The 24,971-nt window shown below is 35.8% G+C and overlaps 2 protein-coding genes across 2 annotated transcripts in view; one reads left to right on the forward strand and one right to left on the reverse strand.

The window, feature by feature from the left end:
* Positions 1-2,292: 2,292 nt before the first annotated feature.
* On the reverse strand, positions 2,293-13,429 carry Fitm (acyl-coenzyme A diphosphatase Fitm). The gene has a single exon (XM_083143971.1). The coding sequence runs from the start codon at positions 12,924-12,926 to the stop codon at positions 11,730-11,732; it is 1,197 nt and encodes a 398-aa protein (XP_083000097.1). The 5' UTR covers positions 12,927-13,429; the 3' UTR covers positions 2,293-11,729.
* A 121-nt stretch (positions 13,430-13,550) lies between these two features.
* Positions 13,551-24,971, forward strand: part of LOC146004938 (uncharacterized) — a 34,561-nt gene continuing 23,140 nt past the window's right edge. The window contains exon 1 of the mRNA XM_083143995.1: positions 13,551-13,706. The gene's annotated coding sequence lies outside the window, so the exon portion shown is untranslated. The remainder of the gene's footprint in view (positions 13,707-24,971) is intronic.

A 24,971-nucleotide genomic window follows, 5' to 3' on the forward strand; every position in this document is an offset into this window, starting at 1 on the left:
ATCCTACTTTTAAACTACAGGTTCAGTCCCTATTAGCCTTTCTGTGCATAACCAACTCAAAGTTCAGTAACACTTTCTTTAATTAATTGCATAAAGGCTACAATGATATTACTTTCGTATGTATGTCTTTTCAACAGAGGTGTAACTTGGCAGAAGCAAGGGGGTCATTTGCCCCCTTTTTTTTTTCACGTTTAATAAAATTTACAAGTTAAATGTGCTTTAACTTCCTGTGACCTGAGGAGCAAATAATAAATACATAAGAACAAAGTAATAGTAATGTTTGTGATTTTGCAAATTTAACAATTGTGTAGCAAATAATCCTGGGTGCTATTTTCATGAAATAGAAACATTTTCAATTATGCCTCCCAAAGTTACGCCCATGCTTGTGAAAGATAAACTTGAATACTTTTTATTTTCAACCAAAGTTTCTAATTTCGCCATCTGCCACAGTTGACGTTACTTGCAAAGGTGGAGACTTGCAGGGCATAGAGGACTTTCAGTAAATGACAGTATGACGAAAGGAAGTTGCTGCAGATGTTCAATGGAAATTCTAAACAACCTATCACATCCGAATATATTTATATATTTTTTCAATTTTACACCTGTTTGTTTACAATTAATTATCTACAATAAAGAATAAGGGCTCAAGCATCAGCTCCTGGTTGTTACAAACATTATTTTGGCAATGTTGTAAGTGTCTCCCAATTCAAACAGTCCATTGCTAACTCCACCCTTGCTACTAGTTGCATGTCCAACAGCAGTGCCAGAAGCAATGATTTTGTGGCGCACTTGCGGGATTCGCTTCTGGTTTCTCTTCAAGACAGTCACAGTAATAGTTACAATGCTGAGAGAAGTGCAATCAATTGTTTTAAAACTCAAGAGTTACATACAGGGGATGGACAAAAATATGGAAACACCTACAGAAATGCACAATACCTTTATTAATATAGAGTAGGACCACCTTTGGCACGCAGAACGGCCTGCAGTCGACGTGGAATGGACAAATACAGGTCGCGTATGGTTGTCAAAGTGATGTTGTACCATTCTTCCTCCAAAGCAGCTGTAAGTTGTTGTAAAGACGATGGTGGTGGGTAGCGGTCTCGCACCGTGGTCTCCAAAACCGACCACAGGGGCTCAATAATATTGAGGTCTGGCGATTGTGGAGGCCATGGCAGATGTGACACTAAATCTTCGTGCTCATCAACCAGTTCTGGACGATGTGAGCTGTATGAACAGGGGCTCTGTCATGTTGAAACATGGCATCACCATCTGGGAACAAAGTTTGCACCTTGTTCACTCAAAATGATTACATAGTCCCTGGCAGTGACATGTCCATGCAGGGTGATGACGGGTCTGGCAGAATACCAGGAGATGGCTGCCCAAATCATCACTGAACCACCGCCATGCTTCACTCTCGGTAACAGACAGTTTGTATCGTACGCTTGTGCTGGCATTCTCCACACATACACTCTGCCAGCAGTTGGAAACAATGTAAAGGATGACTCATCCGACCAGATTATAGTCTTCCACTGCTCCATTGTCCAGTTTTTATGGGCGTTGCACCACTGTCTCCATCTAGCAGCATGGTCAACAGACACGAGTGGTTTTGGAATTGCAGATCTGCTTGTGGAGTTCTCTTCTGACTGTTTTGACGCTAACAGGGTTTGTAAGCACTGTATTCAGCTCAGCAGTGACTTTTGGAGCCGTGGTGATCTTCTGCTTGGTCACAATCCTACTCAATGTGCGTCTGTCTCTGTCACGCAACACACACTTGCATCCATGCTGGTCCTTCGCTGATGCGGTTTTTCCGGAAGTCTCGTAGGCAGTCATGATTTTCGAGACTGTGCCTCTTGATACACCGAACATTTCCGCTACTTTCGTCACGGAAGCTCCCACCATACGCGCACCCACAATTTGCTCTCTTTGAAACTCTCAGCTCGGACATGATTCACGATAACCTGCATGCACCGGTCGCTGAACTGTAACTGGCCCATCTGTCAGGTTGGCCAGTGTGTATACCTCGCAGGAAGTGCCAGTGACCACAGCGCCACCTACCATTCAGACGCAAATCGCGTTTGAAATGGCTACCTGTTTTATACCAGGTGTTTCCATATTTTTGTCCAACTCCTGTATGTAGTGTGTTATATTATTAAAAACGTAAATTTTTTTATAATCTTAAGTCCATATTTTGGTGAAAAAAACTAAATATGTACTTACACATTCAGCACATTTTTACTACATATAAATCTATTCCCAGGTGAATTTGGCAAAAAATAAACAAGGTAATGCACACAATGGATTTATTTTTGAAACAAGGTTGCCCTTAATACAGAATACTACAATGCTCTACAGATGAAAGGAGCAAAGTGTTCTTAATAATAATTACTGGCTTATAATGCAAACAGTGATTCTATACATAACACTTCATTTACCTTATATCCCAACAGAAATGCATACTTTTCTACCAAATACTGTACATAATTATCAACAAAATTCATTGCTCCTCAAGCACTAGTTCCCATAAAGAGTTTTGTAGATTTCCACTTGCAAATACTTTATTAGAAGTGAGAAACTGATTACATATGAAAGTACAAAAATAATGCGGTGTTCTGCTTAAGAGAGAGTCAAAATTTGCATTTTTATATGTATGTTCCAGTGGCTAGCCAAGGCTGAACAGACTACACTGCCAAGAAAAAATCATGAGATTTAACTCTGTTTGCATTCTGGCATAACACTGCTGCTTATACCATTTCAACTCGAAATTATCTTTGGAATATATTTTTTGCTTATATTTCACCTTTCTACCTGTCTAGGTTAATCACCAATTCTAAAAATTACAACACAACTGTGTTACTGGTAGAATTATATATAATTTTAAACAGACCAGTTAAAAAGTCATTGGTGTATGGCAAGATCATTGAAATAGCATTGTATATTTTTAATGGATTGAAGTATTGTATAAAGCACATGAGGAGTCGTGTATAGAGGTAGGAAAAGAACCTTCGGCCAAAAGCCTTCGTGCTCTTTCCCCTCCATCATTTAACTTGGGCCATGAAGAAGCACGATCCACTCTGCATCTTCCCTCAATGCAGGAGGATGATACACCAGAGTGACGAGTCTGCGCAAGCTTTCATCAACTCGGAACACACTCCTTCATGGATTTTTTTATCAGGGGCTTGAAATAGGAATTTTCATGAAACTGAACAGATTACTTCCGTTAACATGCTGTTGCATGTTTTTTGTCTCCAATTATGACAGTGGTAAGACGTGCTCTGGTCCATTTCGACCTCTGGATTCTAAGCTTGTAATTTGGCTATTTCTCCACATTTATTGTTGGGTAAGATGATGGTAATATTTAGAATACTGAGTGTTACTGCAGTGAATTCAGACGTTAGCATAGCCACATGGAACGTTACAAAGCAAATGCTATTCTCAGTTATACCATTCCTCGTATACAAAGGTATTAAGTTAATTTCCAGCACCTACTTTGTGTATTTAACGAATAAACCGTATACACCAACATTTCACTTAAAAAATTAACTACATATGAACAATGAATAGTGGAAAAGTTGATATGAAACTTTAAACTTATCACAACCATGGTTCATGGCAAGGATTTCATGTACAATACATTAACTGCTTATGACAAATTATTATGGCAGTACAAAAAAACACTGGGTGATAAAAACAATACAAACTAAATATATATACATACAAGTTCATGAACATTGCACACATGAGTTATAAAATGTGCAGAAAGCTTCTTCTCACTGTATAAGACCAGAAAGATAAAACAAATTTATGAATTTAGCATGAAGTAATGGCTACTCTACAGTGGTACCCAAACAATATTATCTTTCATATGAATGAATCCAACATAAGTGGACTGAACAACCTTACAATCATAAATTCTTGAAAAGAGATGCTTTCTTTAACATGTAATTTTACTTATTTTAGTCAGAACTACTGTGAGCTTTCACTTGACTAATCCTACTAGATAGTAATGGTATACAGTAAATGGGGGAAGTAACAGGTGGTGCAAAAGTCATCCTATTTGAACAGACTTTTATTTTGACACTTGTTGTTTATATCAGCAGTGTTTTGTCAGTTAAATAGAAGATGCTCACGAAATTTTTGTGCGCGAAAATGAATATGTATACCCCACATACAGCCCGTGAAACATTAGCTCTCTTGCGTGACACTTTTCCGGGCAGAGTAATATCCCGTTTTGGTTATTTGCCATGGCCCACCAGGTCCCCCGATTTGCCCGCTCCAGATTTTTTCCTTTGGGGATATTTGAAGTCATTGGTTTATGTGAATAAGCCAGAGACGTTACAGCAACTAAAGGACAATATTCAGCATGAAATTGAAAACATTTCCCCGCAGATTCTTTCCAACCACCAACGCAATATAAAGAACCCAAATTTGCATCAATTTGAATGGTGGTCATTTATTGGATCTTATCTTTAAAAACTGAGGAATAAAACTTACAGTATCAATAAAAGTTTAACACAAAAAAAACTACTTTGTTTAATTTAAAACCCAAGCTGTAGGCTAAGAAAATCAGGTGATGACTTTTGCACCACCTTGTACTATCATCAATAAAGGAAACAATATGTGCAATTAATGTCTTATCCTACTACCAAAGTACTTACACTACAATGTTTTAACAATTTGTACTTCCGTTTCTGGTGCTTAACAATGGTAAGTACCACTGACAAAAGTTACTTTTTTCTACTTTCGTTATCATTTTGAAAGTTGATTTACAGTATTGTCTGTTTATTCTCTCTATAATTACAACTTGGTCCTATTGATAGAATATGTTATTCACAAAAAATCAGTGTTAATTAATTTTTCTACCTGTAGGGGCAAGAGAAATGTGGTCTAAACATTATAATTGTTCTTTTGCAAGTGTCCATTTCTTTTACATAAAAAACTAATACCTTAGTTCAAAATAATCCATATAAAAAAAATACCTAAAAAATTTCAGATCCTGCAACTTCCGTTACACAATTTAATTCCCAACAAATTCTGCTTCAGAGATTTTTTTTTTACACTTTCAATCACCTGTCATGGTATACAAAACTATTGATCACAATACCATACTTCAAATCAGGCCATTTTTTTATTACAAACATCTAGACAACGAAAAAAGAGTATACTCAAAATAGACCATAATTTAATTGCATTTATCACTTCGTGATGTCAATTCATCTTAACTAATTATTTCATACTTAAATAGACAGCTGCCGTATTTACTTAAACTAATACATTTTTTATGAATACCACAATAACCTTTACACAAAATACGGTCATAAATACTTTTATAAACATGCAGAAAACTAGAAATGCATTTGTTTCTTAAACTTCTAATCTTAAAATTTAATAAAAACTAGGCCGATGAGCTACTAGACATCTCTCTAAGTTTTTCCGTTAGGCACCTTTGTGTGGAAGATATAATTCACATCTCCTTCCACTGGTCCAAATTTAACATCAAACCATTCCATACACTCTTAAAATTACAACCACATGGATGTTTGCTGGTACACTCCTCGCTATTTCACATGACAACAAAACAGAACTAATTTACTCGTTCAATGTAGGAATAAATTGGAAAACTGGTTTTTAATGTGACAATACATAAGCTTGAATGACTCTCATAATACTACTGTGAATCACGTAATATGGTTGAAGAAGGTAGGTCATCGATTATGCAGATGTGCTTCATCTTTTGGAATTCAGAATGATAATTTATGGCATAGTACAAGACAGAGCTATAAAGACACTTCCCATATTTGAAAATACGTTGCAAGCTATGAAGAGTGGATTGAATTATTTATAATAAATTCTCTAAGCCATAATGAAAGTATTTTATATAATAGACAACTAGGTGAGACAATAAAAAATATGTGTGTCTTAAAGTTCTAATTGCAAGATCTTTGAGAAAATTTGAAACATTTACTAGTTTCAGGCTAGACACGTCAATCTTTGTGCTACTATTTGGCAGGTCTGATAGTCCACGAAAACGTACCGATTGCTTGATAGACCTGATCTGCAGTTTAAAGTGGGATCTGATTTTTGTTATCAAGTCGCTTTTCTGCAACTGTTGGATAATCGAGACAAGACTGAATGATGTGACGAAATTGATGGACATTCACAAAGAATGCCCATACCCATGTTGGGATTCAAACCTTGGACCCCTAGCAGCATAATGTGCTATGCTAAGCATTCTGCCACATTGGCTAAAATGGGATAAGAATCAATAAGTCTAGTTCGATGCACTTTTTGACACTCTGTGCAGTGCAGGTGTATTCCAGTGTCAGGGTGGTGCAAGGAAATGACGTTCAACCACGTAGACGGAAAGCGGTGTTCAAGTTCAGAATATTCAACAAATGCCTGTCTGCTGCTTTAAACGGTAATTTGATTTGTTAACACTCACCATGTGATCATACACCACACATACATTGACCCAGAACATAGTACATCAAATACAGTACTCGACTCCAAATCAAATCAACAAACTATATACGACTCGGTGTTGCACTGTGTACCCAACCAGACGCTTCGATGCAAAGAGAGTCAATAAGTGTAGCGAAATAGATGGGGCTATTGTGTCTACTGAGTTTGGGACCTGGGGTCCCTTGATTACAAGATGATGGGCCATCAAGGAGACCAATGAGATACTAATTATTAACACAAGTCCTTTTTTTTATCCTTAACCCTACGTACACCAAGGGGTTACGCGTAACACCGCACACCAAGGGAGGGTTAAAAAATGTCCACCACACAAATCATTTTTTCTGTCCCAGAAAATTTAATATTCTTATCTATTTTGTAGTAACTATAAACTAAGACAACTGAAGGCTACGAACAGAGCAGGTATTAAGTATATCACCTTTTTTATTTGTTATCCTTACAATATATTTTAACATTATGGAAATTCTATTAAGTATATCACCATTTTTATGTGTTATTCTTACAATATATTATAACATTATGGAAATTCTATTCACATATTTCCCGAATTATAAGAGCAAGGATGTAGTACTACAGACATAAATTATTTTTGTTATTGGAAGCTACAGAGTAAGCATTATTGTCTTATATTACTTTCCAAAAGTCATTGTTGATTACTCTGTATCAATAGTCTTGCGTTTGCAAGAGCGGCACACTTTACTTTTTTTCACTATGCTTTCCACAAACAAAGGCTTCACATTTTCCACATACAATACAAACTTGTTCAACTCTACATTTTTCGATCTGGCTTCTTTGCAACAAAGAACACATCTTCCTCTTCCTGTCTTAGGTTTTTTACATGCACATTATGGTAACACGTTACACCACGGGTGGGTACTTTATGTCCACCACGAAAACTTTTTTTAAAAATTTTGGGTTATTTTCTAGTAATTAAAAGTATTGAATGACAGAAAATAAAATTTATATTCCTTTTGACACAAAACCTGAGTTTTGACATGATACTAAAGAAACATCCATAAAAATTCTTATCCGAATCAAAGTGTGGACAATTTTTAACCCACCTTGGTGTACAAAGGGTTAATGCTCAGTACACCCTTTTTTGTACACAAGTGATTGAAAATGTCAAGATTTAGTTGCACTTGATGTGGAGAATTATTGTCGTCATTGCATCCCGAAATTTGCCCAAGCTGTCAACTGCCTATGTTGAACGGAAAAATTAAATGTCAAAATGCTTCAAAATTTATATAGAGCTCATGCACCTTAACGCCATCTATCCTTTTCAAATTAAGACTTTTGAAGGGATCGGGGAGAGTTTCATCTGCATGGCATTAGTAGTAACTCATCTGCCATTTATCATTCATTATGAGAGAACTTAAACTATTTTTGAAAGATTTATTCAGCCTATTAATATTTGTCAATTCTATGATGATTTACCCACTGTACCCCTTGAGAATTACGTTGATTTTTTTTAAATCGACAGGTTTCAATGTTTTATGTAATATAAAATTGGTTCCAGCATGCATAAAACACAAATAACGAAGATGTTTGATCCCAAAGTACGGCCTCCACAAGTTAAAACCTGCCATTTCTGAGTACTTTCACTGCTTTTTATTAGTAAAAACCATTTGTATGCACACTAAAATAGTGAAAGAATACGTCACATAACTACCAGTCCCAAATCTAACCTAACTGCATAAAATTATCGCTGTTGTTAAATGTCATGTTGGGAATTATATGCATTCGCACGAAGCGTTCAGGCCATTCTGCTTCATGGTAAGGTAACAGACGTACTATACTTCACAATAAAAAAAAAAAAAGTTCATAAACAACAAAATCTTCACAAACCATGCAAAATATTTCACTTTCTCGAGGGGGTACAGAGGGTCAATGGTACCATTAATTCCTATTAACATGGTAAAAATAGACAAACGATATGAAAAACTTTGTTACAGAACCACAAAACATTAGCTTACTTGTGCAAAGTAAATGACCAACATACAGTGGCAACAGCATGTAAGTGACATTATACTCAACACTGTATGGAATGGGTAATATCTAATTTCGGAGCAAATTTACAATACCGGACCCCTCCCCGATTTTTGTAATTTTTCACATACTCACTAATTGAGGCCTCCTAATCACGAATTTGAAGTTAAAATTTTGGGGTCACATGCAGAAATTGCAAAATAAGGGGGTCCATGATAGCAACCGACAATGCACGATTGCTCATTATTTATCGCAAGATTTTGCATTTCCAATACTTAAGGAACGAAATATATATTTCTGACATTACTACAACCCCAAATTTTAACTATGCTTGCCTAACCTAACCATGAATGGTTTGTGGGGCTACCTGTGCATGGTTTTACAACCCCAAATTTTAACTATGTTTGCCTAACCTTACCGAGAATGGTTTTGCGCTAATTGTCATAATGAACCGATAAAAAATCTTATTTTCATAGCACTTTAATGGCAAATGTTCTTCAACGAAGATGCCATTTTCGTACCCTGCAATTTTACGATCGATGCATTGTTGCCAAACTTGCCTGTAATCAAATCAGTCCACATTCTACATTGTGATTGTCAATGTCACTGTTCTCTTCCGCCATTCTTACAAGATCCATGCTCGGTAAAAATTTACTATCCTTCGGACACCTTTAATTTTTTCGTTTCGACAATTTTTGACATTCGTACTTACGTATCTGCTTCGCGGAACATTCCTGAAGGTGTATCAACGTTGTTTTGATTAAATTAATTGCAATTTTTCACATTACCAGTACGTCTTTCTGGTAGGCCTTTTCGCAATTATTTCTAATTTCTACATCCTGATACTAACACGACACCGAATTTTAACTATGTTTCCTAACCTAACCGAACTAACCTAACCACGTGCCAATGGTTCGTGGGGCTAGCGCCAATGATTCGCAATTCAAATCCACTGGATTTGATACAGTCACGACGCGTGATGGTGTACGAAGGTGTACGCGCCAAACGCTATTCTCCGTCGGAAAAATAATTTTCAACGAGCAACATGAATTTCAGCTATGAAACATTCCCACATCACACAAAACACCTTCCCGATGTTCGACAATGCTACAGGAACTTATTACCGTAAGTAGTTTCTTCAGTAAAAATAAATAAATGTGTCCGAAGGATAGTAGTTTCTTCAGTAAAAATAAATAAATGTGTCCGAAGGATAGTAAACAAGTACCCCATGCTCTCCAAGTATCAAATCAACAGTGTGGCAATGCTGTAGACAGCGTAACTAATTGCAAACGTCAATTGTTCATATCAACAAATATGGTTCCCAAACTTATATACGGAGAATCATTCCGAGAATAGAAAAGCTTATTTTACAACTTCTACACGGTAATGAACAATTTCTACACCTCACCCCAACACGTTAGCCTCAGATAAATCATCGCGACGAATTATTTCGTGAGTATAAGCAGTAGCATAGAAATTACAGAAGGGTCCGGTATTGTAAATTCTTGCCCTTATTTCTACCAAACTATTATTTTAAATTAACAATATTCACTAAGAATTTACACAAGAATAATGATTTTTACCTTGAATGTTCCTGACACGAAAGTTGAGATAAAATCATTTGCAACAACTGCAGACAGTTTGTATTCTGTTACTAAACCTATTACAATGTGTCATGCATTTATTGGACTTACAACTTTACATCTTGCTGTTTTGCCCTGCGTACATTTTGCATTGCCGCTTATTATAGCAGCATAAATGGTGAATTACAGTTGTTCCCTTTGGTTTGTGAGAAATGTTAAATAGAATGCACTTGATTTTGTGAAATCAGGCATGTCATGCTACAAGTTTGCTTAAATTCCAGTTTATGTGCATATGGATATATTGGAGATGTACTTAAACCTACAGTTTATCTTATGAAATTATTTGTGCAGAATTGTTATTTATTCACAACAATAAGAATGAATTAAGAGATTGAAAACACAATGGAACTGCCATGCCCTGCCTGGGATTGAAACTTAGGAACTTGGAAAGCAAGATTGTGATACAACCACGCAGCACATGTACACAAAAAAGGTAGCATTTTTAGTGCACAGGTTTTGAAGCAGGTGGGTTCTCAAAAACTTATCCAGAACTCAGCTGGTCAAACCTACTAAAACTAACCTCTGTGTTGGCCAAGTAATTAACAGATTAATTCAAACCAAGTCTTCAAAACAGTTGGTGGTTGTACAATGTATGTATTATTGCAGCAAACATCATGTAGTATGATAATAATGTACAGTACAAAGAACAATTCAATTTGTTCTATAATGTATATTAATACCGTTATATACCAGTGTGTCTGACAACAAAACTCCCGGCAAACTCAAATCACTACCTTAAGAGATATGGGGTTCTACATTGTTTGATGCAGAGATATGTATTCAATATGAATGATAGGTTTCCGATTGGTCAGTAACAAAATAAGCTCCAGCTAAGCATAACAACTGCTCTTAATTGTAAAAATTGGTTGTTATACTTACACCTCAAATTAATAAAAACATGCAAATTACGTTCAACTTTTCGCAACATATCAGTAAGTACTGCTATATTTCTTTTCTCTAGTACTATATCTGATATTTAGTTATATGAACTTACACTAAATACCAAATAAGGCTTGAAAAAAATATCATGCCAATGTGTTGAAATATCACAAAAACAGGTATAGTACTTGTTGAGCATAATTTACATGTATTATTATTTTAGGCAAAACAACTGAATCAACAATTTTAAATAACTGCTTATACACTTTAATAAGCAAAATAAATACTTAAGTCCAACAACAACAGAAAATGCTACAACATGAAAGTTTGTAGACATACAAACAATGCCTTGAGCTTAACTTTCAGTCACCAACTGGAAGTTCATTGAATGACATGGAAATCAATATCATCTACAAATTGCCAATCATAAATGAAAAACATTACAAATAAATTTTCATTTTTAGGAAGTGTCTATAACCTATGGAGATTTGCATTGTTAATAAACACTATAAAAATTAAATACATTTGACAACATTCAAGGACACGCTACATATACAATCTTTGAAGTCATGGTCACTAGCCTTATAACTGGCTGAAATATGGGTCTTGAGAAAAAACAATGTGAAAAGAAACATGCATGGAGCAGTAAAGAATTTTTTCTTTATATTTTATCGTGATATACTTGTAATTTTGTCTACTTACTAAGTTTGTAAAAATAGGATAACAATTCATGTGTTACTTTCGTTAAGTAAGAGGAGCTGTATTTGGTTTGTTTAAGGAAGTGGTTTGATTATCATCACCTCCGGTTGTTTCGTTAACATTTTCTTTTTCCTCCACATTTTCCTGATTTCGTAATCCATACAGTGGCATGCCCATGAATCTGGGAAGGTCTCCTTTAACATTGGCATTACTTAATGTTGACCTTCTTTTCAACGGCACATCTTTGCACTGTCTTAAATCTCTATACCGAAATAACCCATCCCCTGGAGAACATGGAGGAATATGAGGTAATGTATACCAATACCTATATGTCACAAACCACATAAGAATGGCTATGGCACCAGCCAAAAACTTTTCAATCATTATGTGAAAATACAATATTGTACTAATTAACATGACATCCCATAAAACAGCAAGAAATGTCATGGCAACAAATAAAATACGTATGTATGGTGTAAATTTCTCATATGAAACTTTAAGACTTGTAAATTCATCATTTTGAAGGGCCCGTAGGGGTCGGTTGTCTTCATTCTCACCGCTGTTCCTCGAATGTTCTTCAACTCTTATTAAGTCCTTTATCCCTTCCCAACCAACAATAGCACGAGCCTCTTCGATAATCAAAAGATTGCTGTAGATAAGCAAGAAGGCATGTCCAGACAAATCTAATCCATTCCAATAAAATCCCTTAGCCAAACATTTTTCCTTTGTTTGATACAATTCCGATTTTACGTTACACCTTCCAAACGTTGACTCGATGAATACAAAAAACTTGGTCCAAAACCACCACATCAATGTTCCAATTGCCAATCTCAGAATATGCTTAACAACCTTTTCACGTTTACCACAGCAATAAGTAAAACTGGTGAGAGACACAAAAGGCACTGTCAATGTTAATGTCCAACCCCATGCTAGCTTCACAAAGAACTGGTTAAAAAAATTGTCTGATCTCGAGAAGTAAGTTTTTGGAAACGGGAGAACATCGGCAATAAGTGATACAATAAATAAACTACCACCATAGATTCCAACTTTCACGCTCGTGTCCACAAATAATGCTTTTTTACAAACGTGCATAACCATCATCATAAGAACATGTTGAATAGATGAAGGATCTGGAAGTGGTTTTGTTCCTCTTGTTTCCCATTTCGGTGATTCAGTAGATGGGCGAAATTTCAAATGGCTGGCCCCACCGGTCATATGCAAAGGTCTCCTCTTCGTCGCCATGTTCGCTTACTGTGCATTTTCTTCTGCATTCAGCATTGCCAGGCATCATTTTTAGATGTACGAACAAGATGCCAAAAATAATGCACAAAACTATATCTTGATTTTAAAATGAATTTAGAACTCACAGAAATGCTTCAATAACATTTAAACCAAATAAGAAGAAAAGGTGCTGTTTTTAAGAATACTCACAATCAATTATAGAAACAGAATGTTTACAACTAGCATTAACATGAATTTAGAACAAGGTAGTCATAGACTGAAAATGTGCACTCATTGATTGGCCGATGTAAAAAAGACGACGACAACTTTTCTTTCACTCTGTGTTGGCAATTTTTATGTCAGTTAAGTTAACACATGCATTTTTTATGCACAGACGTCGGAACCAAAAGAGGCCAGTGACGCGCTCTACTTCCCAATAATTCATAAAAAGTAGTCTATGATTGTATGTTATACACCATAGATTCAAATATATTGAAGTATTTACCTATGATTTTACTCTATATAGCGACCTCATGATGAATCTGAAACAAAACAATCCACAATACGTAATAGTTGTATTAACTGAGATTGTTTGGTTCACAGATTATATATAGATCTGGTACTCATACGAAAAACAAAGATGGCCAATAGCAGACAACAAATTATCGTCGGAGCGGCGGCAAACAGGTGATAACGTGGGAGAAAATGTGATAAAAGTGTGTGCGTGCAGCTGATATCACTCTACCATCGAGAGAAATCGCAAGTTCAACGAGTCCCTGTACCCATATTGAAGCGTTCAAGGTTAGAGTATCATAATTGCATTAATTATAGGGGAAAGTAAACAGGTATCTAAGTTCCTCTGGCACGCCACAGATACAGTATGTAACATTGTTTATCGTACACATAAAACTTCCGAGAACAAAATGACATATCTACTAACTAACTAACGAACTCTCTAGCCTTCTCAAACCCGAAGAACATATCTACTTGTAAATATACTCATTGGTAACAGTTTCATACATCGGAGACATATCTCTTTAATCTTACACATGAAACTACTTACGGAAATGAGTTTCTCCAAGGTTTACAACGTTCATCGAGGTATTTTCTTTCATCGTGGAATATATTTGACCGGGAAATGATTCATTTTTCAAGAGAAATATCTCACCGACGCAAAATTGCCAATGCTTTCATTTGCTTGCCTTACGACAACCGGATGCTGCGTAGGTTTGATGATGTAAGCCCCTGTCAGTGTTTCAACCCCATTTTTTTTTTTACTATGCTTGCCTAACGTAACCAAACCTAACCTAACCTTATCGGAAATGGTTCGTGGGGCTATCGGTCAGCTACCGTTGTCACGTGCCAGTTTCGGGTAAGAGTCTAGTTTACGTCCTTTTCCTAAGGAATACGTGTCATATATCGTTGGAAAGGTTATTTTATAAGGAATTCAACAAAGTAAATCCCAAGGCGAGGAAAAATTTCCTGGAGGAGAAAATCGAGAAAAACCGATGTTGTCCAGATATGCGTGATTGAACGTACTGAGGACATTTTTCGATGATGAAGCACATATTTAGGGGTGAAATGAGTGCTAATGGAACCTAACCTAACCCCGTAGGCATACCTCGTTCCCGTGAATGGTTATTGACAGAAAGTGTAAAAAGAAAAACTTACTTACCCTACGGATGCCGGAGCGCCGGCTGTCTGCTAGCACGGTTTTGTAAACGGGCAAGAAGGAGTGCGCAAGAAAGACGTAAACGGGTAAGAAGGAGTGGACAAGAAGGACGTAAACTAGACTCTAGCCCAGTTTCGACGACACAATGAAAAATGCAAGGAAGAACTGTTTCCCGAAAGCGACGATAGATGGCAGCACGCCATATAAAGAAGAACAGAGATCATTATAGAAACTAGGAGCGTAGAAGAGCAATTATATATATATTATAGTAACTGAAAAATATATAAAGGAAGAGTATAAAAATTATAGAAGGAGTGAATAAAATGTTGTTAATAGCAAATGAAGATAAATAAGAATATTCTCGCATATGAAACAATTAGGAAAGTTAATAAGTGAACAAATGAATTCAGGAATGTATCTCTTTTTGATTCTCTGGCAAGGAGAACGTCGCCATGTTTTGGTTGCTTGTCCCCGGTGGCGCTGTTGTCAAATTAGACGCCCCGAAGCACTTTACGGTTGCACTCTTTATTAGTCGCACTGGGCCATCGGCAGTGCTTGTTATTAACGATCCTGGTTATTTCCCGTGGTTGTTGTTTTAGGAGGAGGCGCTATTGTCAGATTAGACACTCCTAAAAATCCTCTATAGCTTTGGTTCAATTCTCTACAAGGAATGCAGCATAATGATTTGTGTATATTATTGAGAAGGGTAAAGAGAAATATTTGTGATAAATGAGAGAAATAAGACTTTTTCCAGTGGCAAAGAAGAATAGAGGAAATAAGAATTTGCTGTGGAAAGAATAAATAGAAGAATTTATCGAGAATATAAGAATATCTCAGCAGAATATAGAAGACAATAAGAATTGCTGCTGAAAGAAGAAATAAGAATTGATATGAATAGAGGAAATAAGAAACAACGATGAATAAAAAGGGATGACTATTTTCTGTGAATAGAAGAAAGAGATTGTCATAAAAGGTAGAAGAAAGAAAAAGAAGATGATAGAAGAAGTGGAAATTGAAGAAAGAAGAAGCCTTTCATATATTTTGTCATAGAAGAAATTGACGAAAGAAAAAGCAGCATTTATTTCCTATAGAAGAAACTGATGAAAGAAGAAAGAGCCTTTCCATATTTTATCATAGAAGAAATTGATGAAAGAAGAAGAAACCTTTTACCAAAATAGAAGGAAGAAAAGAAGAAGAAACCTTTTCCCAAATCAAAGATAGGAAGGAAGAAGAAGCCTTTTCCCCAAAATTGTGAGAAGAAAATAAGAAGAAGAAGATTTCCTTTTGATTATACATATATTTATTATATATTTCAATGTATATACAAGCTTCGCTATACATTTTCTCTGTATTGTGTATAGTTTCCAGAATATAGATCTGCATTTAACTATATCCTCTTGGCTATAAAACACTTTCTTATTTGGAATTCTCGAATAAAGAACCTATCTCCCTGAGATTAAGATTTCTGTAGCCGTGGTAAATAACATTTAAGTATGTACCCCAAAGGGCGTAGCATAGTGGCGCCCATAACATGGAGCCTTGCCTTACCTTAACTTACCCACGAACCAGATGAAGCATAGTGGCCACCAACGTTGCGGCTAGCAGAATTGTGACTGAGAAAGCAAAGAGAGAGAAAGCCAAGATGGAGAAAGCAAATAAAGTCGAGGACGAGGACAGAGAAACTATAATGGAGGAAATGGAAGACAGAAAGGAAATATTAAACTGCTGTGGAAAAGAGGGAAATAAGGAAGAAACTATCCTATGCAGCTCATGCAAAGGAATGAAACATTGGCTATGTGAGAAGATAAGAAGAGAAAAGTACATATTAATAAGTGACAGAGGAGATTACGTATGCAAAAATTGCAAGGAAGAAAGGATAAATGAAAAAGAAGAGAAGAAAAGAGAAAATGAAGGAAAAACTAAAGAAGACGGAAGATGTGAACATGATAGAAATGTTCCAGAAGTTATCGATGCAGATGGAAGAAAATAGCAGAAGATTAGAAAGAGAATTAAAAACACAGATGGAAGAGAATAACAGAGAAGCAAAAGAGAATAATAGAGAATTAAAAACACAGATGGAAGAGAATAACAGAGAAGCAAAAATAATAATAGAAGACTCGAAGAAAAGATAGATGAAAGTAGGAGACAATTAAAAGAGAATAGTAAAAAGTTAGAAGAAAGTAATAAAAAGATGGAAGAAAGGCTCGAGGAAAACAGCAGGAAATTGGAAGCATCGAGATCCGAAACTCATGAGATGTTCTTGAGATTGAATGAAACGTGTGAAGGAAATAGAAAGTCGTTGGAAAGCAAAATAGAGGAAACAATGCTGTCAATCAAGAGCACGAGTTTAGAAATGAATAGAAGAAGCGAGGATGAGGTTTCAGAGATTAGAGAAGAAAATGAACGAAGAAATGAAAGTCCAGAAAGGAAAATGGGGGAAAGCGATTCTCAGACAGAAGTAGCTGTTTCAAGAACAGAAGAAAATGACAACAAGACAGAAGTAGATGTTTCCAGAATAGAAGTAAACGAAGACAAGATAGAAGAATCGAAGGTCCTTATAGAAGATAGAAGTTGGAAGATGAAAAAGGAAAGTTCAAATGATTAGCATGACAGCAAGATAGAAGAAGAAGGTATAGAGTTAAGCAAAGTAAACAAAGAAGAGGCAGTTGAGAAAATAGAAGAAGATGAAAGAGGAATAGAAAGAGATGAAAAATTTAGTTGTCAATGTAATGATGAAGAAACCCATATCGAAATGAAGATGAAAGAAGAAAGTTCCGGTGACGAGTGTCTGATGGAGGAAGAAAAGAAGTATAAGCCTAGCAGAAGATGTAAACAAAGAAGAAAGAAAAGGAAAATTAAATTTAGATATATTCACGTAAAGACATGGAATAAGAAGAAGAGAAATAAATTAAAAATAGAAAAGAACCTGAAGAAAGTTAATAATATGCTAAAAAGGGTCCACATAGATCAAATGGATTCTGATGCTACTTCGCCAAAGAGAAGAAAGAAGAAGACGAGACTGAAAAGACAAGGAGAGCATGCATTTGCTGAAGATATAGAACATAAGAAGAAATCTTGGCAGAAACCAGATTGGAAGAAGAGAGAAATGAAAGTAATTTATTTACTGGAAGAAAGTTGGAAGAGGAGAAAGAAGGATCTTGAGAAGAATAGAATAGAAAAGAAAATAGAAGAAAAAAGAGGAAGAGAAAAAGAAAACAAGATAATGACAAGCAACGAGTATTTGAAAGAATCGGAAGAAACAAATAAGACTGACTAGTGCAAAGGAAGGAAATGTTATGATTTATAGACTGACAAGCAGACGTTTCTAGAATTAATAAAGTGTATGAAAAAGGTTCCAGCTCACCAGAAGAAAAATTCGTGGACTTATTAGTTTGGGCAAATGTTAATGATCTATTTGAAAGAAGAAAATTTTAGTTGTTTAATGTTAGTTCCTGTAAAAAGATATTTATATGATAGCCATCGTTGGAGGAAAATCTATTCTGCAAGTTAAATCTTAAGAAAGAATAATGAGTGCTAATCTATGTCACCACTCCATTGAACAATGAGACCGATAGTTTAGTTTAGTTTAGTTTATTTGCGTCCAAGGACTACCGGTGTGTACAAATTAGAGTACATAGTAATATAGGACATGTCAATACTTACATTACAATACAGGTACATTAATAGATTTTACAAATACAAAATATATAGACAAAAATTGTAAAGAATTGGGTCTTACTCTGCTATTATATCAAAATCACAAAAAAATATAACATGAGAAGATATACTAATTACCCACTTTCATTTGACATTTAATTTTACAACAATAATATGTGATTATACTACATTATGTATATTTGTCTTATGTAAAAGTCTTTTCCTTGTATTCAGCTATAGAATAAAAAACATGCTTCAGAAGCATTGATTTTATCTTGTGCTTGAATATCATCAATTTTGGTTCTTTCCTCACATCTTGTGGTAGTTTATTGTAGAGATCTATGGAAGAATTTAAGGGACCTTTCTTACATAAGTTAAGGTGGCAGTGTTTTATGTGAAGTTTGTCTTTATTTCTTGTGTTTAGGCCATGTATTTCCTCATTTGTGGCAAAGTTGGAAATATTTTGCTTAACATAAATTAAGCATTCATAAATATATATGCAGGTGAGAGTTAACACATTAAGTTTACGGAAAAGAGTTTTACATGAATAAGTTTTCTTTACTCCAGCTATGATTCTTAAAGCTCTTTTTTGAAGCATAAAAATGACATTGGAGTGGCCCTTGTTACCCCAAACCATAATACCGTATCTTAATAAAGCATCAAAGTTTGCCATATAAAGGCACTTTACAGTTTGGGTGCTTGAGATGTCTACCATTTCTCGAAGGGCATAGCACACACTACTTAATTTTGATTGTAGCGTGTTTATGTGTTCTGTATAGCTAAGGTGTTCATCCAGAATGATACCCAGAAATTTTGATTTTTTTTTTAGGCTCTAGTTGTGTATTCCCGGATATTAGATTGAGGCTTATTTGGTTTCTGGTTTGGATTGTAGAAAGTGTAATGTAATTTGCTTTTTTGCTGTTGAGGAGTAGATTATTATTTAAAAACCAGTCATCTAATTTGTTTAATACGTTATTAGCCTTAGATTGTAGAGCATCTTTGGAAGTGTCTGTTACTATAATATTTGTATCATCAGCATATAATATTGCATTTGCCTCAGGTATAACATTTGATAAATCATTTATGTACATAAGAAACAAAAGAGGGCCAAGAATACTTCCCTGAGGCACCCCACATGTTACACCTTTCATGGTGGAGTGTTGATGTGTTACGTATCCTTTTGCTGTGGTGTGCATTCTATTGGTAAGATAAGATTGAAACCACTTTTGTGGTAGTCCACGAATACCAAGTTTTTGAAGTTTCCACAGCAATATCTTGTGATTTACAGAATCGAAAGCTTTTGATAGGTCACAAAAGACTCCTACCGTGTGATTACAATTATTCAGAGATTGTGTGACACATTCTACTAAGTCTACTAACGCTGTTTTCGTGCTTCGTTCGGACCTAAAACCATGCTGCGACAAGCTTAAGATTGAGTGTTTACTACAGAAATTTTCTACTCTCATCATTATTGCATGTTCAATAATTTTTGAGAAAACTGAGAGTTGCGAAATGGACCTGTAATTTGATAAATCCTTTGGGTCATTTTTTGGAAGATCAAACCTGTAAAAGGAAAGATGCCAAAGAAAGTAATATGGAAAATGGAAATCAACTTTTCAATTGTACGAACAGAAGAACGGAGAAGATAGAACAGTTAGGCACAGAAGGAAGTTAATTATGAAGAAAACTCTCAGGAAAAAAGGAGAAGATAATATAGAAGATCGAACAGTATCAGTAAAATGAATTCTTTGTAAGCTTAAACGATTAAAAGTCATCGTGTGTTTAGAAAAGTGCAAAAGAAATGGGTTGTAATCTCAGAAGATAAAGAAAAATCGGTTGTATTCCGAGAAATGGGTTGTAATCCCAGAAGTTAAAAAAGAATCTGTTGTATTCCAAAAAATGGGTTGTAATCCCAGAAAATAAATATATCTAGATACATGCTGATATGAAATTAAGGCTGATGTGAAGAATTATTGTAACTGTTGTAAACACTTAGATGGTCAACTTAGAGAAGAGAGTTATTTGAAACGGAAAAATCTGAGCTAACTGATAATCTGTAGAGAGATTGCTGAAAGAAGAAAAGGGTGAAACGAAAATTACTATTTTGGCAGGACATCGTCAGGTAAAGTCTATCTTGGAGAAATTAGACGAGTAGACTTGCAGGAGGTGAACTATTGAAGAAATATATTTTGTATTTAAAAATAACTTGAGAGGTCACGAATATTTTCGGAACGCAGTGATAACATATCTAGAAACGGAAATTAAAAAGAAGAGAGATATAGAGAGATGAGGAAAAATGCTGCATGCCAGGAGATATAATTGCACAGAGAAAGTGAAAAGGAATATGAGCAGTAGAAATGAGAGCCAATGAGAAGAGTCAAACGAGATGTAGAGAAAGTGGAAAAATTTATCTATTTCCAAAAGATTTTTCCAATAGAGAAATTTTTCATCCTCAAGGAGGGGGATATTGTGTCACGTGCCAGTTTCGACGACACAATGAAAAATGCAAGGAAGAACTGTTTCCCGAAAGCAACGATAGATGGCAGCACGCCATATAAAGAAGAACAGAGTTCATTGTAGGAACTATGAGCGTAGAAGAGCGATTATATATATATTATAGTAACTGAAAAATATATAAAGGAAGAGTATAAAAATTATAGAAGGAGTGAATAAAATGTTGTTAATAGCAAATTAAGATAAATAAGAATATTCTCGCATATGAAACAATTAGGAAAGTTAATAAGTGAACAAATGAATTCAGAAATGTATCTCTTTTTGATTCTCTGGTGAGCAGAACGTCGCCATGTTTTGGTTGCTTGTCCCCGGTGGCGCTGTTGTCAAATTAGATGCCCTGAAGCACTTTACGGTTGTGCTCTTTATTAGTCGCACTGGGCCATCGGCAGCGCTTGTTATTAACGATCCTGGTTATTTCCCTTGGTTGTTGTTGTAGGAGGAGGCGCTATTGTCAGATTAGACACTCCTAAAAATCCTCTATAGCTTTGGTTCAATTCTCTACAAGGAATGCAGCATAATGATTTGTGTATATTATTGAGAAGGGTAAAGAGAAATATTTGCGATAAATGAGAGAAATAAGACTTTTTCCAGTGCCAAAGAAGAATAGAAGAAATAAGAATTTGCTGTGGAAAGAATAAATAGAAGAACTTATCGAGAATATAAGAATATCTCGGCAGAATATAGAAGACAATAAGAATTGCTGCTGAAAGAAGAAATAAGAATTGATATGAATAGAGGAAATAAGAAACAACGATGAATAAAAGGGGATGACTATTTTCTGTGAATAGAAGAAATAGATTGTCATAAAAGGTAGAAGAAAGAAAAAGAAGATGATAGAAGAAGTGGAAATTGAAGAAAGAAGAAGCCTTTCATATATTTTGTCATAGAAGAAATTGACGAAAGAAAAAGCAGCATTTATTTCCTATAGAAGAAACTGATGAAAGAAGAAAGAGCCTTTCCATATTTTATCATAGAAGAAATTGATGAAAGAAGAAGAAACCTTTTACCAAAATAGAAGGAAGAAAAGAAGAAGAAGCCTTTTCCCAAATCAAAGATAGGAAGGAAGAAGAAGCCTTTTCCCCAAAATTGTGAGAAGAAAAGAAGAAGAAGAAGATTTCCTTTCGATTATACATATATTTACTATATATTTCAATGTATATACAAGCTTCGCTATACATTTTCTCTGTATTGTGTATAGTTTCCAGAATATAGATCCGCATTTAACTATATCCTCTTGGCTATAAAATGCTTTCTTATTTGGAATTCTCGAATAAAGAACCTATCCCCCTGAGATTAAGATTTCTGTAGTCGTGGTAAATAACAAAATTCTGTACATACCCCCAAAGAGCGTAGCACCGTGCATAATGGTTCATGGGGCTATCCATGAATGGTTCGTGGGGCTATCCGTGTATGGTTCGTGGGGCTATCCGTCAGCTACCCGGGCTATATTCCAGCTACCCGTGCATAATGTATAATTTCCACCGGTGACGAACATGATAGTAGGTATTTTTCGGTGAAGAAGGTTGAAACACTGCATACCCACAACATGAGTCAAGATGTGCCTGCCATATTGTGTGTTCCGGAAGCGAAGAAAGGAATAAAAAAAAACACTCAGAATGTGAAAAATTGTGTTTGTTTTCGTGTAAAAAGCATAATGGCACCTTGAACTATGTTCCGCAATACACAATTGGTAAGTGTGAACCATGCGAAACACAAAATATCCGATTTTAATGTGTCTCCGATCTATGAAACTGTTACCACAATGATTTTCATATGTACCCGGAAATTAATGTTAATGAAGGTTTCACCAACAAATGTCTGTAAAATTTCAGTAACCGCCAAACGTCTGAAATGCCTTTATTTTCTTCTTTTTCACATTGGTACGTACATATTCTGCATTCCTAAGGATTCTTGAAGGTGCCATTTCGTTTTTTTCACGCAAATAATCTCAATTTTCGGCATATCGAGTAATTCGTGTTTGTTCGTTTTCGGGCGGAGAAATCTTGACTAGCGTTGTCCATGATCAGTGGTTGTGCAGTGTTGCAACCTTCTTCATAAAAAAAATACCTACTTTCATGTTACTGATTTTGTACTTTTTTTCAGGTTCGAAAACCCCACAAACCATTCACGGATAGCCCCACAAACCATTTATGAATATCCCCATGAACCATTCCTAAATAGCCCCACGAACGATTCATAAATAACCCCACTAACCATGCACGGCAATGTTAGGTTAGGCAAACATAGTTAAAATTGTCATGTTCTTGGAAAACAACGGTGTGGTTGGAAACGCTGACTAGGGTTTACATCATAGAATGCACAACATTTGATTCACATAGTGGAAGAACATAGAGGCAACAGCTTTCGTGCATTGGAGAGACATTAATCTTCAAAAATACATGATTTACCACCGAAATAAATTAACCGATGGGAAATAAACACTTCCACGACCTTTCAAAAGTGTACGGAAAGTCAGTTCGGTAAGTACTTTCTCCTGTAAAATTGAAGAAATACGGTTTGCGGATACGAAAATTTTACCCAAATGTCAATAAAAATGTATGTTCAAAGTGTATAAACAGAAATTTGTATGAAAAGAGAAAAACACGCTGTTACATGCAACATTGTTATTCGTACAGGCAAGAGTTTCAATCTTCCTCACATACAGTGCCACCGCTATTCGGGCGATTTCGTGCAGTTTGCAACTTGTAACAAGTTTGAACATGCAGGTGCGCTCCCCGTCAATCGAAATGCTGGCATAGGTATTGTTGTAGGCCTATCGTCTATCTATCAGAGTGTTCGAAATGGGCAAGGTGAAGGAACTTAGTTCCGATCTGAAGGATGTTATTATAAATTTGTCCCTTAGAGGTTATTCGTTAAGGAAAATTGGACAAACAGTCAATAAATCACACTCCACAGTTCAATACATAGTAAACAAATTTAGAGAGGAAGGTTCAACACAAAATGTGCCGAGAAAACTAAAAGGCAGACGGTTGAATAAACATGATGAACGCTTTATTTTAAAAAGAGTGCGAGAAAACCCCCGACTATGTGTTCCTCAGTTACGACCGTTAGTAGAAAATGTGGTACCAGTTTCATAGATCAGAGACACATTAAAATCCCATATTTTGTGTTTCACATGGTTCATACTTACCAATTGTGTATTGCGGAACATAGTTGAAGGTGCCATTATGTTTTTTACATGAAAACATATGCAATTTTTCACATTCTGTGTGCTTTTTTTTTATTCCTTTCTTCGCTTCCGGAACACACAATATGGCGGGCACAAGTTGTGGGTATGCAGTGTTTCAACCTTCTTCACTGAAAAATACCTACTATCATGTTCGTCACCGGTGGAAATTATACATTATGCATGGGTAGCTGACGGATAGCCCCACAAACCATTCATGGATAGCCCCATGAACCATTATGCACGGTAGCTGACCGATAGCCCCACGAACCATTTCCCATAAGGTTAGGTTTGGTTACGTTAGGCAAGCATAGTAAAAAAAAGGGGGGGTTGAAACACTGACAGGAAGTTACGTCATCAAACGTACGCAGCATCCAGTTGTCGTAGGGCAAGCAAATGAAAGCAATGGCAATTGTGCGTCAGTGAGATATTTCCCTTGAAAAATATATGATTTCCTGGTCAAATATATTCCACGATAAAAGAAAATACCTCGACGAACATTGTAAACCTTGGAGAAACTCATTTCCGTAAGTAGTTTCTTGTGTAAAATTGAAGAAATGTGTCTCTGATATATGAAACTGTTACCGAAATTGTTGCTGGCAAGATGATGTCCGATCAAACTGTCCGATGTGCCTTGTGGAAGCATGGATATCATAGCAGAATACCACGAAAGAGGCCATATGTAAACAAGTAGAATCGAATGAATAGACTTTCATTTGCGAAAGAGCACTTCCACAAGGACCAGGAATTTTGGGATAGTGTCCTATGGTCAGACGAGTACAAGATTAATATATATATGGGTCAGATGGGATAAGTAGGGTCTGGAGAGAATCAAATAAAGACAATGATCACATTAACACAGTTTCAACAGTTAAACACGGTGGTGGGTCATTAATGATTTGGGGCTGTATGCCGTCCAAAGGTGTTGGTACCATCCACTTTTTGATGGTATGATGGATGAATATGTCTATTTGGACATATTGAAGAACAATTAAAGCAGAGTGCCCAAAAAATGGACATGCCGCCTATCTACAGA

Source organism: Lepisma saccharinum, chromosome 22, assembly GCF_977018435.1.
Source record: "Lepisma saccharinum chromosome 22, izLepSacc3.1, whole genome shotgun sequence".
NCBI lineage: Eukaryota > Metazoa > Arthropoda > Insecta > Zygentoma > Lepismatidae > Lepisma > Lepisma saccharinum.

Coding starts and splice junctions, on each gene's coding strand:
- Fitm (XM_083143971.1), bottom strand. CDS start 12,926: ATGGCGACGAAGAGGAGACCTTTGCATATGACCGGTGGGGCCAGCCAT.